At 48.9% G+C, this 14308-nt stretch overlaps 1 protein-coding gene across 8 annotated transcripts in view; it reads right to left on the bottom strand.

Annotated features, from left to right (window-relative positions):
* Positions 1-14308, bottom strand: part of LOC115640727 (zinc finger protein 420-like) — a 168528-nt gene that overhangs the window by 34615 nt on the left and 119605 nt on the right. The window contains exon 2 of one of the 8 annotated variants that reach the window (XM_030543654.1): positions 9147-14255. The exons of 4 other annotated variants lie outside the window; for them this stretch is intronic. In XM_030543654.1, the coding sequence (XP_030399514.1) occupies positions 12171-14207 (2037 nt within the window). In that variant the 5' untranslated portion in view covers positions 14208-14255 and the 3' untranslated portion in view covers positions 9147-12170. Of the gene's footprint in view, positions 1-9146; positions 14256-14308 lie in introns of those variants that run through there. 3 more of the 8 variants (XM_030543653.1, XM_030543652.1, XM_030543655.1) reach the window with 3 other exon arrangements.

Below are 14308 nucleotides of genomic sequence, written 5' to 3'. Positions count from 1 at the left end.
GGTCATGGTGCTTTCCGTGTTTTGTCCCTGGGTTCTTCACAAGGATCCCCTCTGCCCCCCTCCCAGCTGGCTCCCCCATGTGGGCACTGACTGCAGCTCCACGGGGCCATCGGGCACCTGGATGTTGGCAGAGAAGCTCCTGTTGCTCTGGGTCAGGGACTGGTGCTCTGCCCACTCAAGATAGTCCCCTATTTCCCCCTCCTTGTTTTCCAATTCTCACCAAAATCATCCACCTTTTCCTGATGGCCGCCCAGACAATCCCCTGCAATGTTGGAATTGATCAGATGCAGCCATCGAAATAGACCAGGGCCATCGGGTTAACTGCAGGGCCTCATGTTGCTAGGCCAAAAACAGATCAAGATATTAGAAGCAGTCTTAGGTTTTGGCTACTGGTGCAGCTGCAACACTGTATGCTCTCTAGTGCAGGGGTTCACACTACAATTTTTTGGTAACCTCAGAGCACAGCCACCAACTTTTGCTGGTGGCTACTCTGACAATTTTTCCTAAGATACTTAACTTTAGGATAAACAAATAAATATGCACATACCCATGTCCATATCCTAGTAATTTATTAATGTTGGGTTTGTTTTGCAGACTCCATAATAAAAATAATGTACAGTTGCCTCTATTCTTTACTGGACCTACACAGAATAGAAACACAAATAAGGTGAAAACAATGAGGAGTCCTTGTGTCACATTAGACACTAACAAATTTATTTGGGCATAAGCTTTTGCGGGCTAAAACCCACTTCATCTGATGGATGGAGTGAAAATACAGGAGCAGATATAAATACATGAAAGCATGGGGTAGGGGCAGAGGGGGGTTGTTTTACCAAGTGTGAGGTCAGTCTAACAAGATAAATCAATTAACAGCAGGATACCAAGGGAGGAAAAATAACTTTTGAAGTGGTAAGAGAGTGGCCAATTACAGACAGTTGACAAGAAGGTGTGACAACGATAGGCAGAAATTAGTATTAGACTGACCTCCATTTGGTAAAGCAACCCCCCATCCTTTCATGTATTTATACCTGCTCCTGTATTTTCACTCCAAGCATCCGACGAAGTGGGTTCCAGCCCACGAAAGCTTATGTCCAAATAAATTTGTTAGTCTCAAGGTGCCACAAGGACTCCTAGTTTTTGCTGATAATGACTAACACGGCTACCACTCTGAAACCTGTCACAAATAAGGTGTTTTGCATGTTCTTCTCTTTTGTTAATTGTTGTTTCTTTTGCTTTTTTGATTGCTTTTTATTTAAAAGACTTGCTAGCTAGTAAGTCTGCTTCTGTGAAAAGTGATGTTTGTACGTTTGTTAATTCTGTTTCACAGCAGCAGACTTGCTAGCCAGCTGGGAGGCAGCGAAAAGCAATTAACAAACACACAAATATTGCTTTTCACAACAGACTTACACAGACCCAGCAAACTGGGGGGAAATTAAGCCCGAGATGGGAAGTCGGTAGGGAGGCAGTGGGGGGCAGAGGCAACAAGGGTAGTGGTGAGCCCAGGGCTCAAAACCCTGCAGCAGAGGTCCAGAGCTTGCTACCATAGGGCTGGGGCCTGGGGCTGGAGGTGGCAGTGGGGGCTAGGAGCGATGGGTGGGTGGGAAAGGGTTGAGCCCAAGGCAGGAGCCCGAAGTCCCATGGCTGGAGCCTGCCACCTGCCACCCCAGAGCTGAAGCCGGAAACCCGAGCCCCACTGCCCCTGACAAGATGGGACCTCACACTGGCTGCCTATCCTCTGGCGTTTGTGGCTCCAGAAAGAGGCTGGGCTGAACCCCTGCTGGCGGCCCCGAGGGAGGGGGCAGCTGCTTTACACCCCCCCAGTCACGGCCCAGGAGGCTGTGGCAGCAAGAAAAGCCCCTGGTAGCCAAATTTGAGAAATGCTGCTCTAGTGTATCCGCCTGGCAGCAGCTCTGTCAGTGGGAGAAGCTTAAAAAAAAAAAAAAGCCTCCTCCAGCACTCTGGTAGCTCTGGTCTGATCCTGGGCAGAAGGTATAATAGGCTAGGGGAGTCCTGCGCTGTGGTTGTCCTGCCTGTGCTCTGCCTTTTCCCCTCCCTGCCTCAGGACCCTTCCCTGAGACCCCCACTGCCTGTGAGTCCCTCCTTCACTCCAGCTCCACCTGCCGGAGGTTCCTGCTGCTCACCATGTTCCTCCTCTGGATGGCCTGGGCAGGCGGCTCGGGATGGTTCAGGCTGGTCCTACTGGAAATTCCAGGAGGTGATGCACTCTATATGAAATGACCGTGAATATAATATAACTGGAATATGCTTCATGCAAAAGGTCTCCTGAGATATCATCACAAAGCTTATCATTTATTGAGTGGGGTCATCCTATTTGTATAAATGTATCACTCTTGTACCTGAAACTAGAAATATAAAATATTACTCTGAGGGCCTATTGTAATTCTGCAAAGTGTGGGCCTTTAATGGTGGTTTGGAATCTTGATGGCTCCCATTAACCAGGACAATTATCTGTAGATCGCTCTGGTTTACTTTGGTGTGTTGCGTAAAAGAATAAATGGACACAAATCAGATGTCAAGAATTATAACATTCAAAACCAGTTGGAGAACACATCAGTCTCCCTGCTCACTCGATTACAGACCTAAAAGTTGTAATATAACAAAAAAACTTCAAAAACAGACTCCAATGAGAGATTGCTGAATTGGAATTAATTTGCAAATTGGACACCATTAAATTAGGCTTGAATAAAGACTGGGAGTGGACGGGTCATTACACAAAGTAAAACTATTTCCCTATGTTTATTCCCTCCCCCACCCCACCCCCCATGGTTCCTCACACCTTCTGTCAACTGCTGAAAATGGGCCATTTTGATTACCACTACAGAAAGTTTTTTTTTCTCTCCTGCTGGTAGTAGCTCACCTTAACTGATCAGTCTTGTTATGGTGTGTATGGTAATCCACATTGTTTCATGTTTCCTGCGTGTGTATATATATATATATATATAACTTCCTACTGTATTTTCCACTCCATGTATCCGATGAAGTGGGTTGTCGCCCACAAAAGCTTATGCTCAAATAAATTTGTTAGTTTCTAAGGTGCCACAAGTACTCTTGGTCTTTCTGTTTTACTTGTAAGTCTTCCTGTATACCTGAGTGCTGGCAAGTGGGTAATGAAGTCTTATAGTGACATGTGATCATGTCGCCTGAACTGGAATCTATCTTTAACCTGGTGCTTATCCATTGAGAATGAGGGGTGGGGACAAAGGATTCCTGCCTTATGGAAAAGGTATATAAGTGGGTGGAACAGAACAAAGGAAGGCAGCCATCATGAGAAATCCTCACCTGAGCTACCTCAGATACCACCAGAGCTGGAACAAGGGCTGTATCAGGGGAAAGAATTGTGCCCACACTAGAAAGGTGTCCAGTCTGTGAAAGAAACTTATTGAAACATCTCTGAGGGTGAGATTTTTATCTGTATTGAATTTTTATTACTGTACTAGACTTAGACTTGCGTGTTTTATTTTATTTTGCTCAGTAATTCACTTTGTTCTGTCTGTTACTACTTGGAACCTCTTAAATCCTACTTTCTGTATTTAATAAAAATCACTTTTTACTTATTAATTAACCCAGAGTATGTATTGATACTTGGGGGAGCAAACAGCTGTGCATCTCTCTCTATCAGTGTTATAGAGGGTGAAGAATTTATGAATTTACCCTGCATAAGCTTTATACAGGGTAAAATGGATTTATTTGGGGTTTGGACCCCATTGGGAGTTGGGCATCTGAGTGTCAAAGACAGGAACACTTCTGCAAGTTGCTTTCAGGTAAACCTGCAGCTTTGGGGCAAGTAATTCAGATCCTGGGTCTGTGTTGGAGCAGACGGGCGTGTCTGGCTCAACAAGACAGGGTGCTGGAGTCCTGAGCTGGCAGGGCAGGAAAGCAGGAGCAGAAATAGTCTTGGCACATTGGGTGGCAGCTCCCAGGGGGTTTCTGTGATCTAACCCATCACAGTGGCTGGGTTCCTCCCTCAGCCTTGTGGGAGGAACCACTGGACCCCCAGGACCCAACTGAATTTGGGGACAACTAAGGGATAACAGGGATGAGAGTGGGGATCATAAGATCAGAACTAGGGATCCAGAGGGGGGCACTGAGGAGAGAAGCCCAGACAGCACCCACTGCTCCTCAAAGCTGTCTAGGGAGCCAGCAGATGATGTCCAGAGGACCTCTGCCTGGATGTGTGAGACAAGAGAGGAACTGAAATAGGCCCCGCAGTCGCAGAGCACCCCTCGTCCAGCATCTTCCCCCTGGTATTGTAAATGGCCACTTTGGCCAGTGCCAGGAGGATGTTGACGAGATTTAGTGACTTTGTGGGGCGGAGAGGGTGTGAATATATAAAGAGGTGTGGGGTAAAGTGCAGCCAGAACCTCAAGAGGAGCATAGGTGGCAGGTTTGTATAATTTTTGGTGGGGCCCAAAATGGTGGTGCCCCCCCTGCTCCCACCCTGTAATCCGATATAAAATGAAGCTATAATGCGTCGGCACCACAAGATTACAAGGGTCAATTAGAAGTGGAAAGTCAGAAGCAGCACTTGCCTGCTTCAATATATGGTATTATATTTTGTTGCACCTGTTGTGACAAAGTGAGAATGTTCTTAATGTTTTCTCTGAATACTGTGTGGGTGCCTCAGTTTCCCCTGCAAGGTGCCAACTGAAGGCGTTGGGGACAAAGAGATCAGGTGGCCTCCTTGTCCAGAAAAGACACAAAGGCCAGAGGAGGGAGTGTCACTTTGGAGCTGGCTAGGGAAATGGGGAGAGGGCCAGAACTTGAGTCTAGGCTCCCCACCCTCCAAGATGGACCTGACTGAGGGGTCCTGTTTTCTGTACCTACAAGCTTTGTTTTAGACAGTGTTCCTGTTGTCTAATAAACCTTCTATTTTATTGGCTGGCTGAGAGTCACGTCTGACTGCAGAGTTGGGGTGCAGGGACCTCTGGTTGCCCCAGGACCTGCCTGGGCAGACTCGCTGTGGAAAGTGCACTGTGTGGAGGGGCATGCTGAATGCTCCGAGGTCAGACCCAGGAAGGTGTAAGCTTCTTGCCCTGGAGACAGTCTGCTCAGAGAGAGGAGGCTCCCCCAAAGTCCTGACTGGTTTTTATGGAGTAGTTCCAAAGCATCCCAGCATCCCCTTCCACACCATGCACTTCCTGGAAGTCCGCACAGGCACTGACACTCTCTCCTCTGGCCTTTGTCTCTTTTCCAGGCATTAGGAGGCCACCTGATCTCCTTGTTCTCCAACACCTTCAGTTGGCACCTTGCAGGAGAGCAGCCCAAGCCATCAGTTGCCCAGAGGCAGGGTTTTAGCCATTCTCTGTGCAGATGGCATCACACTGGCCCTCTAGGGCTCTACAACAATCACACCCCCTTATCCCACCATCTAGATCCTTGAAAAATGTATAGGGAAAACTGAGGCCCCACACAGTATTCAGAGAAAACATTAAGAACATTCCCACTTTGTAACACCTTTATACAACTAGTTATATACTTTAAAGGGTGTAAAATAATCAAGTATTGTGCTAAACACAATGATACTCCAAACTGACCACCAAATTTAAGTTGCATGTTTTTCCCCTCAGGTGAGGGCTCTGGGGTGGGGCTGGGGATGAGGGGTTCACAGTGCAGGATGGTGCTCAGGGTTGGGGTGCTGGGGGCATAGACTCTGGAGTGGGGCAGAGCTGGGGATAAGGAACTTGGGATGCTGACAGGCTGCCCCAGGACTAGGGCCAGAGAGGACTCCCCCACCCCCCACTGGCAGCAGCAAGCTCCAGGGGAGAGACCCGTCCTCTTCCCCCCCACCCCCAGCAGCACACTCACTCTGCACCACGGTCACTGCACATGCTCCTAGGGCCTCTCTCAGGTCCAGAAAGCCCACTCGCCTCCCCTATGGGGGTACCGGGGGGGGCGTTGCCATCATATGTGGCCTCCCCTGCTGCTGCCCCTCACCCTAGCCTCACTGGGGATGAGGGGGGAGGGGGTGGATCACAGGGTCAAACCGCACCGAAGCCCCAGCAGCTGCTTAAGTGAGTGAAGGTCACTCCAGATGTCCATTTCCTGGCCGGAAGTCCCCTTGACGTCTCCTCCAGGTGGGTGCCGGGGACGGGAGAGAGGGCTCCCAAGCACGTGCATGCCTCCTCCCCCTCCTCTCTCCCCCTCCCGCTCCTGAGGTGCTCCAACAGTCTGCCCACCACTGCTCTCTATAGTCTTAGGCTGAAGCAGCGGCAGGCAGCCAGCAGCACAAGCAAGGGAGAGGAACGGGCTGTTTGGGCTGTCTTTTTTCAGGCAGGAAACCTCCGAGATGGGGGGGGGACATGATGCTCCAGAGCGGGGGGCAGGGCCCGCTCCAAGTAGGGCCAGGGGAGAAACCCGGCTCCAAATATTGGTGGAGCACACCCCCCAGCCTTGAATATTCCTGGTGCTCAGGCACCATGAGCCCATAGAACCTGCGGCCCCCGAGAGGAGATTCTGGAGGAGCCAGAATAGGGGCTGCAACCAGACACATTCTAGATAGGTGTGCACCAGGTTCTCCCTCACACTGTAAAATGGGCAGGCGTAAGGAATGGAGGTGAACTGTGCCAGGTGCACACCCGTGCTCACAGCTTCATGAGGGAGCCTCCAAGCGATATTCATGGTGGGCCGTGGGACCAGGCTGGAATATAGGCTGGCGCACCAGGGTTCCTAACCCTCTACAGGTAGTAGAAAGTCCCACCACCTGGTATCCAGGCAGGACACAAGGGTGAGGAAGTGAAACATGTGGAGCACGAGCTTGTAAAGTTGTTCCCTCAGCGTTGTTCAGAAGCAAGGACATGCAGCCAGATCGGGTTATGGAGGAGAGCGGGCTCACAGGACAGGGACCCGATGAAAAGGTCCAGAGGGCCTGGGGTGAGGAGCGGGCAGAGCGCACCCACTCACAGGACCTGCTCAAGGAATACCCGAGAGGTGGGTGATAAGGATGCCCCCACCTCCTTGAGTACGTGCAGGGGGGTCTGAAGTGTGGAGAACCCCATGCAATGACTGAGCGCTTGGGTATCCACATCTCGTTAGTTACAGATAACACAGAAGAGTCACATTCATACTCGCTCTGAGGCTGGGTTACGACATCACCCTGAGTAAACATATCTGTCATGATCAAACAGCATAGCAACATGGGTATAAACTGGACTTCCAAGATGATAGTTTCCTCCTGTTCTTCCATTGCTTTTTCGATTTGGAGCTTAAGCCCGGCAGTTTCTTGCTGCATCTGGTGAACCCTCTGCTCAGCAGCCAGCCCTTCCATACACATCCTGTCAGCTTCTCTGGCAGTTTGTTCAACTTGCTTGGCTCTCGCTTTGGCTTCTTTTTCCAGCTGGGCCAAGACTCGCTTCTCTTGCATTCTATTGAAACCTTCCTTGACACACTTTGTACCAGATCTGTTGTAATTATGTAACAGTAGCAGCAACGAGGATCTACATAGTCACATTTTATCAGATAAAGTCACACGGTTAAATCTTAAGTCTTTCTTGATAAACTCCTGTGCATTTTCACTAAAATATATATCTCAGTGCTATGAAGTTATATTGGGGCTGATCCTCAATTGAATCAAACAAGCTGGTATTGTCCCTTTAGGGACGGCTTACCTGGGAATTTCTAAGCGTCCAGTGGAGAGGGGCTGGACACTGCAGAAGGACAATAATGGTTTGTACTCAGGGTCTGGTTGGGAAGCGTTGCCTAGTGGTCACAGCCACAACCCCAGACTGCCAAGAGTTGTGGGCTCTCCCACTCTACCAGGATCTGACCCAGGGCCCTTTTAGCTACCAGTAACCTGGCAAGCAAGACTACTTAAGTCTGTCCTCCCTGGGCCTCTTCCTCTCATCTCCCACCCTGGGGTTACCTCAGTCCAAGGCTTTCACCTGATGGGAAAATCCAAATCCCAAGGACACAAGAGCGAGTCGCCACGGAATACTTCCCTCTCTGCTTGTCTATGCAGAGGGTCCTCCCTTTTCATACAGAGGACGCTTTTGGGCAGCTGCACCAGAGCCTTTAGGTTTTGCTCTGCTCTGCAGGTCTGCTCACCTTCATCTCCACTTCTCAATTGTGCTAATTCGCTGCCTTTTGATTCCTCCAGCAGATGGAGCATTTGCTGCAGGTGAGGCAGGGCAGGGATGGCTGCACCCAAGACGAGCCCTTAAGCCAGGGGTTCTTAAACCAGTACAAAAGTTTGAGAAATGCTGCCTTGAGACCTTGTTGCTCAGTGTGGGGTTTGTACACAAACCTTCAGAGGAGCTCAAGGGAAGAGGTTGTGCTGAGTGTTAACCTGTAAGGCAAAGTAAGGACTGGCAGAGCCCTGGGGAGTTTGTGTGGGGAGCTAAAGGCTGGAGATGAAAGAGAACTGATACCTAGCTCAGCAGCAGCACGTCCCCCTCGCACTGAGGCTGAGGGGTAACAAGGAGATTCACAGTCCAGGGCACCTTGAGAAAATGTCACAGCCGGAACCTGCAGGGTGTGGAGCTCAGGGATGGTGAAGTAACACCTCCAAGGGGCTTAAAAAACAAAACAAAACCAACCAAACAAAAAACCTACCTCCAGTGCTGGAGATTCCACAAGCTCCCTTGGAAGCTATTCCAGAGCTTAAATATCCACATGGTTCGAAAAGTTTTTCTAATCTCTACCCTAAATCATCCTTGCTGCAGCTTAACACTTTTACCTCTCGTCCTCCCTTTGGTGGTCATGGAGCACAACTGCTCCCCAGTCTCTATAACAGCCCTGACCATGGCTGCAGACCATCCCCAGTCTGCTTTTCTCAAGACTAATAGACTCACTTTTTTTAACCATCCCCTGCAGGTTGGTTTTTTTAAACCTTTGATCATTTCCTGTTGCTCTCCTCGGGACTCAATCCAATTTGTCTTCAGCTTTCCTAATATGTGGTCCTCAGAACTGGACACAGGACTCCAGCTGAGCCAACCCCAGGGCCGAGCAGAGCGGGACAACAACCTCCCACAACACTCACATTAATACACAACGGAACGATACCAGCCTTTTCCCTAGCTGCATCAATGGGTGACAGCCAGACAGCGTCTGAGTGACTCCATTAAAGACCATCCTCCCTCCCCCCATTATTCAAGACAAGGGACACTGGGTGTTCGAGAAACTAAATTCTACTTTATTCTTTCCAAATCAAGAATTAAAAGCTAAATCCCAACCCCTACTCGCATCCAATGCCCAGCTCTGCACGGCACATTTCAGCCCCAGCTTAGCACACTGCTGTTCCAGCCACACACGTGCCCCAGGTAAAAAGGAACAAGTTAAAGCTAGTAGAAAAGTGCTAACAATCCATGAGAAAGGCATTTGCCCTCCCTCCTCTTCCTCCTCTCAGCAATGGGGAGTCGCCAACCGCTCTCTACATTAGTCCTCTCAGGGCTTCATTTGTAGCCCGTCAGAGTTTAAGGATGACTTCACCCAGCACTTGTAGGACATTTCCTCTCTCTCTGGGACTTGTGCAGTGAGTTCACAGTTCTCAGAATCAGCTCTCTGGCTCGCAAGAGCAAACAGTGCCCTTTCAAGGCCCAGGACACTGACCCACCCACCCATCCTCTCCCTCTCCTGACTGTATCTCACATCTCTGCAGGGATCAGGTAGTCACTTCCTTCCCCATTTCAGTCCCTGACTCCCGGAGTGCGTATCCAGCACTAGCCCTCAGTGTTTTTTTGCTGACAGACACTGGTCATTTTCATTGTTCAAAGAAGAAGCAAATCTGATGTGAAAAGAAAATCAGTAAGGACTATTGTGGCAAATTATCATTTCTCTTTTGAAGTCACCAAGAAATCTGAGCTATATCCCATCAAACTAATTTAATGTCAAATACATGACAGAAGAGCCTTCACCTAAAAGAGAAAAACCCACACTCCAGGATGGGCTATAAACTTCTTTCCTGTTCATGAAGTGAAATCCCAGAGAATCCTAAAACTCTAAATCTTGGGAACAAATTTGCCCATTTCTTGCTCAACAGGCAAAAACTCCTTTCCTCAGCACTGCCCCATTATTTGGCTGGTTACTGACAAAAGCTTAAGCATCCTTGTCACAAAAGAAAGAGGAAAAAAAGACAAACAGCCAAAAGCTTCCTATCTACAAATGATCTGGATTTGCCTGGAAAAACTCCAGATGCCACGTTACCAGTAGCTGGAGGCTGGGATTGGAGCTCAAACTGTGCTTTGGGGTTCATTTGAATTCTCCCTTCAGGAATGTGACATTTTCTTCTCCAGCCCTCAGGGGCCTGATTGAGGATCAAAGAAATCAAAGCCTGATTCCTAAGCATGGTGGGCAAAGGACACTGTGGTAAATGACACACATGAAGGTGGAGGGATAGAAAGGGAAAAGGATAAACTCTGCACGGCTTGGGCAGAGGCTGCTCTGTGAGAGAAGATGTGTGAGGTTGATGGGGACGGGAGGGAAACCCCCGGAGTCACCCTGTCCCTCTCAAATAACACAGAAGCGAAAACACCACAATATTTTTCTATTCCTGCTCCAGCTCTTTTAGACTCTATTGAATGCTGATGTATAAAGGAGAAACAGCAGAAAAAATGAAATGCTTTTCAGCAGAACTTGGAGCAATGTGAGGATGTCTGGGAATGAGACAATCTCACTGCGAAGGGGGGATTTAGTGACTTTAACAATCACTTTGCTAATGGGGGATTGGAATAAACTGCTCAGGGTCAGTCTAGACTAGAAAAAAGGGTGGAGGAACAAAGGAGACGCACCAGCTAATCCCAGCCACTTCTCCTGCCCTAGACAGACACTCGGAGGCTGATATTATCTCTTCCCATTTATTCCCTCTCTGGAAGGCACAGATTTGTCTCAGGTCACCCCGCAAGCTGCTGGCAGCATTGGGAAACAGAGCTTAGGTCCCCTGAGTCCCTGGCCAGTGCTCTACCCACTAGGTAATGCTGCTTCCCTCTCAGAGGCTGATTCTGCTGTAGCAGAGGTGGGAAATCCAGGCTTCCAAGAAAAGACTCTGTGGGAATCAGTCTCTCCTAATGGTGTTGTCTGAATGCAGCAGGGTAAGTGAGAAGGGGGAGAGTGGTGAGAGGCAGCACCTCGCTACCCCTGTGCTCTCCCTCGCCTCTTATCCCCTGATCCCCAAACACTCGATAGCCCCAGCATCCAGCTCCCCCTGCTTCCCAGCTCCCCCAGCCCCAACCATTCAATCCTCAGTGTCCTCCCCAGAACCCATAGGCCTGATCCTTTAACAGTTGATCCCCCAGAGCCCAGTGCCCTGGGCTATTTGGGAAGGGGAGGAGTTATGAGCCCCCCAGGGACACTCACCCTGCAGGGAACAGCTCCAGATCAGTGGGGGAGCCTAGCCCAGGGGCTGGTGGAAGATGGGGACAGATGTGTAGAGTAAAGGTGGGGCCTGGCCCAAAGGTCCTTCACTTCATCTCCATGGCAGGGGGATCCTGGCCAGGAAGGGAAGGGAGAGGGGCATGGGCAGCGGGTATAGTAGGCTGGGGGAGGCCATGCCTCCCGAAACACCCTAGCATGGCCCCGCCCACACTCCAGCAGGCCCCCTCCTGCCTTCTGGAGCAGAAGGGGCAGGGTCTCAGGCAGAGGGGGATGGACTAGTCTACCTTCCAAGGGCACTCTATTGTCCATGGAGATGGGGAATTTCAGCCAGTCAGAGGGAGCGGCTGGAGGATTTTCTCTCTCTCCTTTCCTTCACCGGAAGCCCATCAGCTAAGCAGACAGGGCTGCAGCAGGGAGGAGGGGCTGATTGGGGCTTCTCCTCCTCTGCCAGGGGTTTGCTTAGACCAGGCAGAGCCAGAGGGGCACTGACCAGCTGATGCTCGGCTGCTGCTGCATCCTCATCTCAGCGCTGGGCAGCTGGATCCTTGGGAGTCAAACACCCTGATGTATGTGGGAACGAGGAAATGGGTTTGTCACCCTGGCCGGCTCCAGTCAGGGCCCTGAGAGAATTTTCCTGCTGTGCGGAGGAGTCTCTGACGTCCAACATGGTGTTAGCGCCACTTGGAGCATTTTCCACACTAAGAACATCTCAGAGGTTTCTTCCCTGTGTGGATTTGCGGGTGTTTGATACTCCAGGAGCATCAAATGAAGCTTCACCCACATTCAAGGTCTCTCTGTTGTGTGGGTCACTGAAGCGTGAAGTCAAATTGAATCTTTTCCTAAGGTCAAGCTATTCCTAGGGTCTCACTATTGTGGCTTTTCTGATGTTTGGTCAGCTCTGAGCTCTTACTGAAACTTTTCCCACAGTCAAGGCATTTATAAGGTCTCTCTCTTGTGTGGATTCTCCTATGTTTAGTAAGGTATGAGCGCTGACTGAAAGTTTTCCCACAGTCCAAGCATGTATGGGATTTTTCTCCTGTGTGGGTTTTCTGATGCATATTAAGGCCTGATTTGAAACTGAAACTTTTCCCACACTCAGGGCATTTGTAGGGTCTCTCTCCTGTGTGCGTTCTTCCATGCTGAGTAAGATGTGAGCGCTGACTGAAAGTTTTCCCACACTCGAGGCATTTATAGGGTCTCTCTCCTGTGTGGATTCTCCTATGTTTAGTAAGGGCTGAACTTGCGATAAAACCTTTCCCACAGTCAAGGCATTTATAGGGTCTTTCTCCTGTGTGCATTCGCCCATGTTTGATAAGGGATGAACTTTGCATAAATCTTTTCCCACACTCAAGGCACCCATAGGTTCTCTCTCTTGTGTGGGTTCTCTGATGTCTAGTAAGCTTTGAGCTCTCACTAAAACTTTTCCCACACTCAAGACATTTAAAGGGTCTCTCTCCTGTGTGCACTCTCTGGTGTAGAGTAAGTTGTGACTTCTGAATGAAGCTTTTCCCACAGTCCAAACATATATGGGGTTTCTCTCCAGTGTGGATTGCCTGATGTCTAGTAAGGTTTGTTCTGTCAACTAAACTTTTCCCACAATCGAGGCATTTATAGGGTTTGTCGCCTCTGTGTGTTCTCTGATGCTTAACAAGGTGTGAGCGACGACTGAAATCTTTCCCACACTCGAGGCATTTATAGGGTCTTTCTCCTGTGTGGATTCTCCTATGTTTAGTAAGGGATGAACTTTCCATAAAACTTTTCCCACACTCGAGGCATTTATAGGGTCTTTCTCCTGTGTGAATTCTCCTATGTTTAATAAGGGATGAACGTTCCATAAACTTTTTCCCACACTCAAGGCATTTATAGGGTCTTTCTCCTCTGTGGATTCTCTTATGTTGAATAAGAGATGAACTTTGCATAAAACTTTTCTGACACTCAAGGCATTTATAAGGTCTCTCTCCTGTGTGGGTTCGTTGATGGGTAATAAGCTGTGATTTCTGAATAAAACTTTTCTCACACTCACAGCATATAAATGGTCTCTCTCCTGTGTGCACTCTCTGGTGTATAATAAATTGTGACTTCTGAATGAAGCTTTTCCCACAGTTCAAGCATTTATGGGGTCTCTCTCCTGTGTGGATTGCCTGATGTCTAGTAAATTTTGTTCTGTCAGCAAAACTTTTCCCACAGTTGAGGCATTTATACGGTTTGTCGCCTGTGTGGACTCTCTGATGCTTGATAAGGTGTGAGCGGCGAATGAAATTTTTCCCGCACTCAAGGCATTTATATGGTCTCTCTCCTGTATGGATTCTCCTATGTTTAATAAGGTCTGAACTCTGACTGAAAGTTTTCCCACAGTCCATGCATTTATAGGGTTTATCTCCCATGTGAGTTCTCTCATGTCTAATAAGGGCTGATTGCACACTGAAAACTTTTGCACACTCAAGGCATTTATAGGGTTTCTCTTCTGTGTGCAGTCTCTGCTGTATAATAAGAAATGACTTCTTACTGAAGCTTTTCCCACAGTCCAAGTATTCATAGGACTTCTCTCCTGTGTGGGTTCTCCAGTGTGTAAGAAGGGTTGCACTGAAACAGAATCTTTTCTCACACTTAAGGCATTTGTAGGGTTTCTCTTCATTGTGACTTGTCTGCTGGATTGTGGTTTCCCTGGGATCCTTCCATCCTCTGCCAGAGAGAATGGATTCATACAGTTTGTTCCTGGGATAGTTTCCCAGCTGCATCTCTGATCTGTGTCGATCTCCCCAGGCATTTCCCTGTTCCAAGCACTGGGAAAAATTCCCTTCAGCTCTGCTCAAAAACCTCTCCTGCGGTTCCACTTTCTCAGGACCTTCCTGCTGCTGATTCTTCTCCTTGTTCTCACTCATTGTCCTATCACCTGCTGGAAGAGAGAGAAGCCAGACAGGAGTCACTGCCTGTGTCGGGGAGAAAGGACAGAAAGAGGAATAGCAAAGAGGGAAAACACAAC

The sequence above is a fragment of the Gopherus evgoodei genome, unplaced genomic scaffold, assembly GCF_007399415.2.
Source record: "Gopherus evgoodei ecotype Sinaloan lineage unplaced genomic scaffold, rGopEvg1_v1.p scaffold_32_arrow_ctg1, whole genome shotgun sequence".
NCBI lineage: Eukaryota > Metazoa > Chordata > Testudines > Testudinidae > Gopherus > Gopherus evgoodei.
Note: the sequence above shows the minus strand (reverse complement) of the source record. Positions and strands in the feature narration are given on the sequence as shown.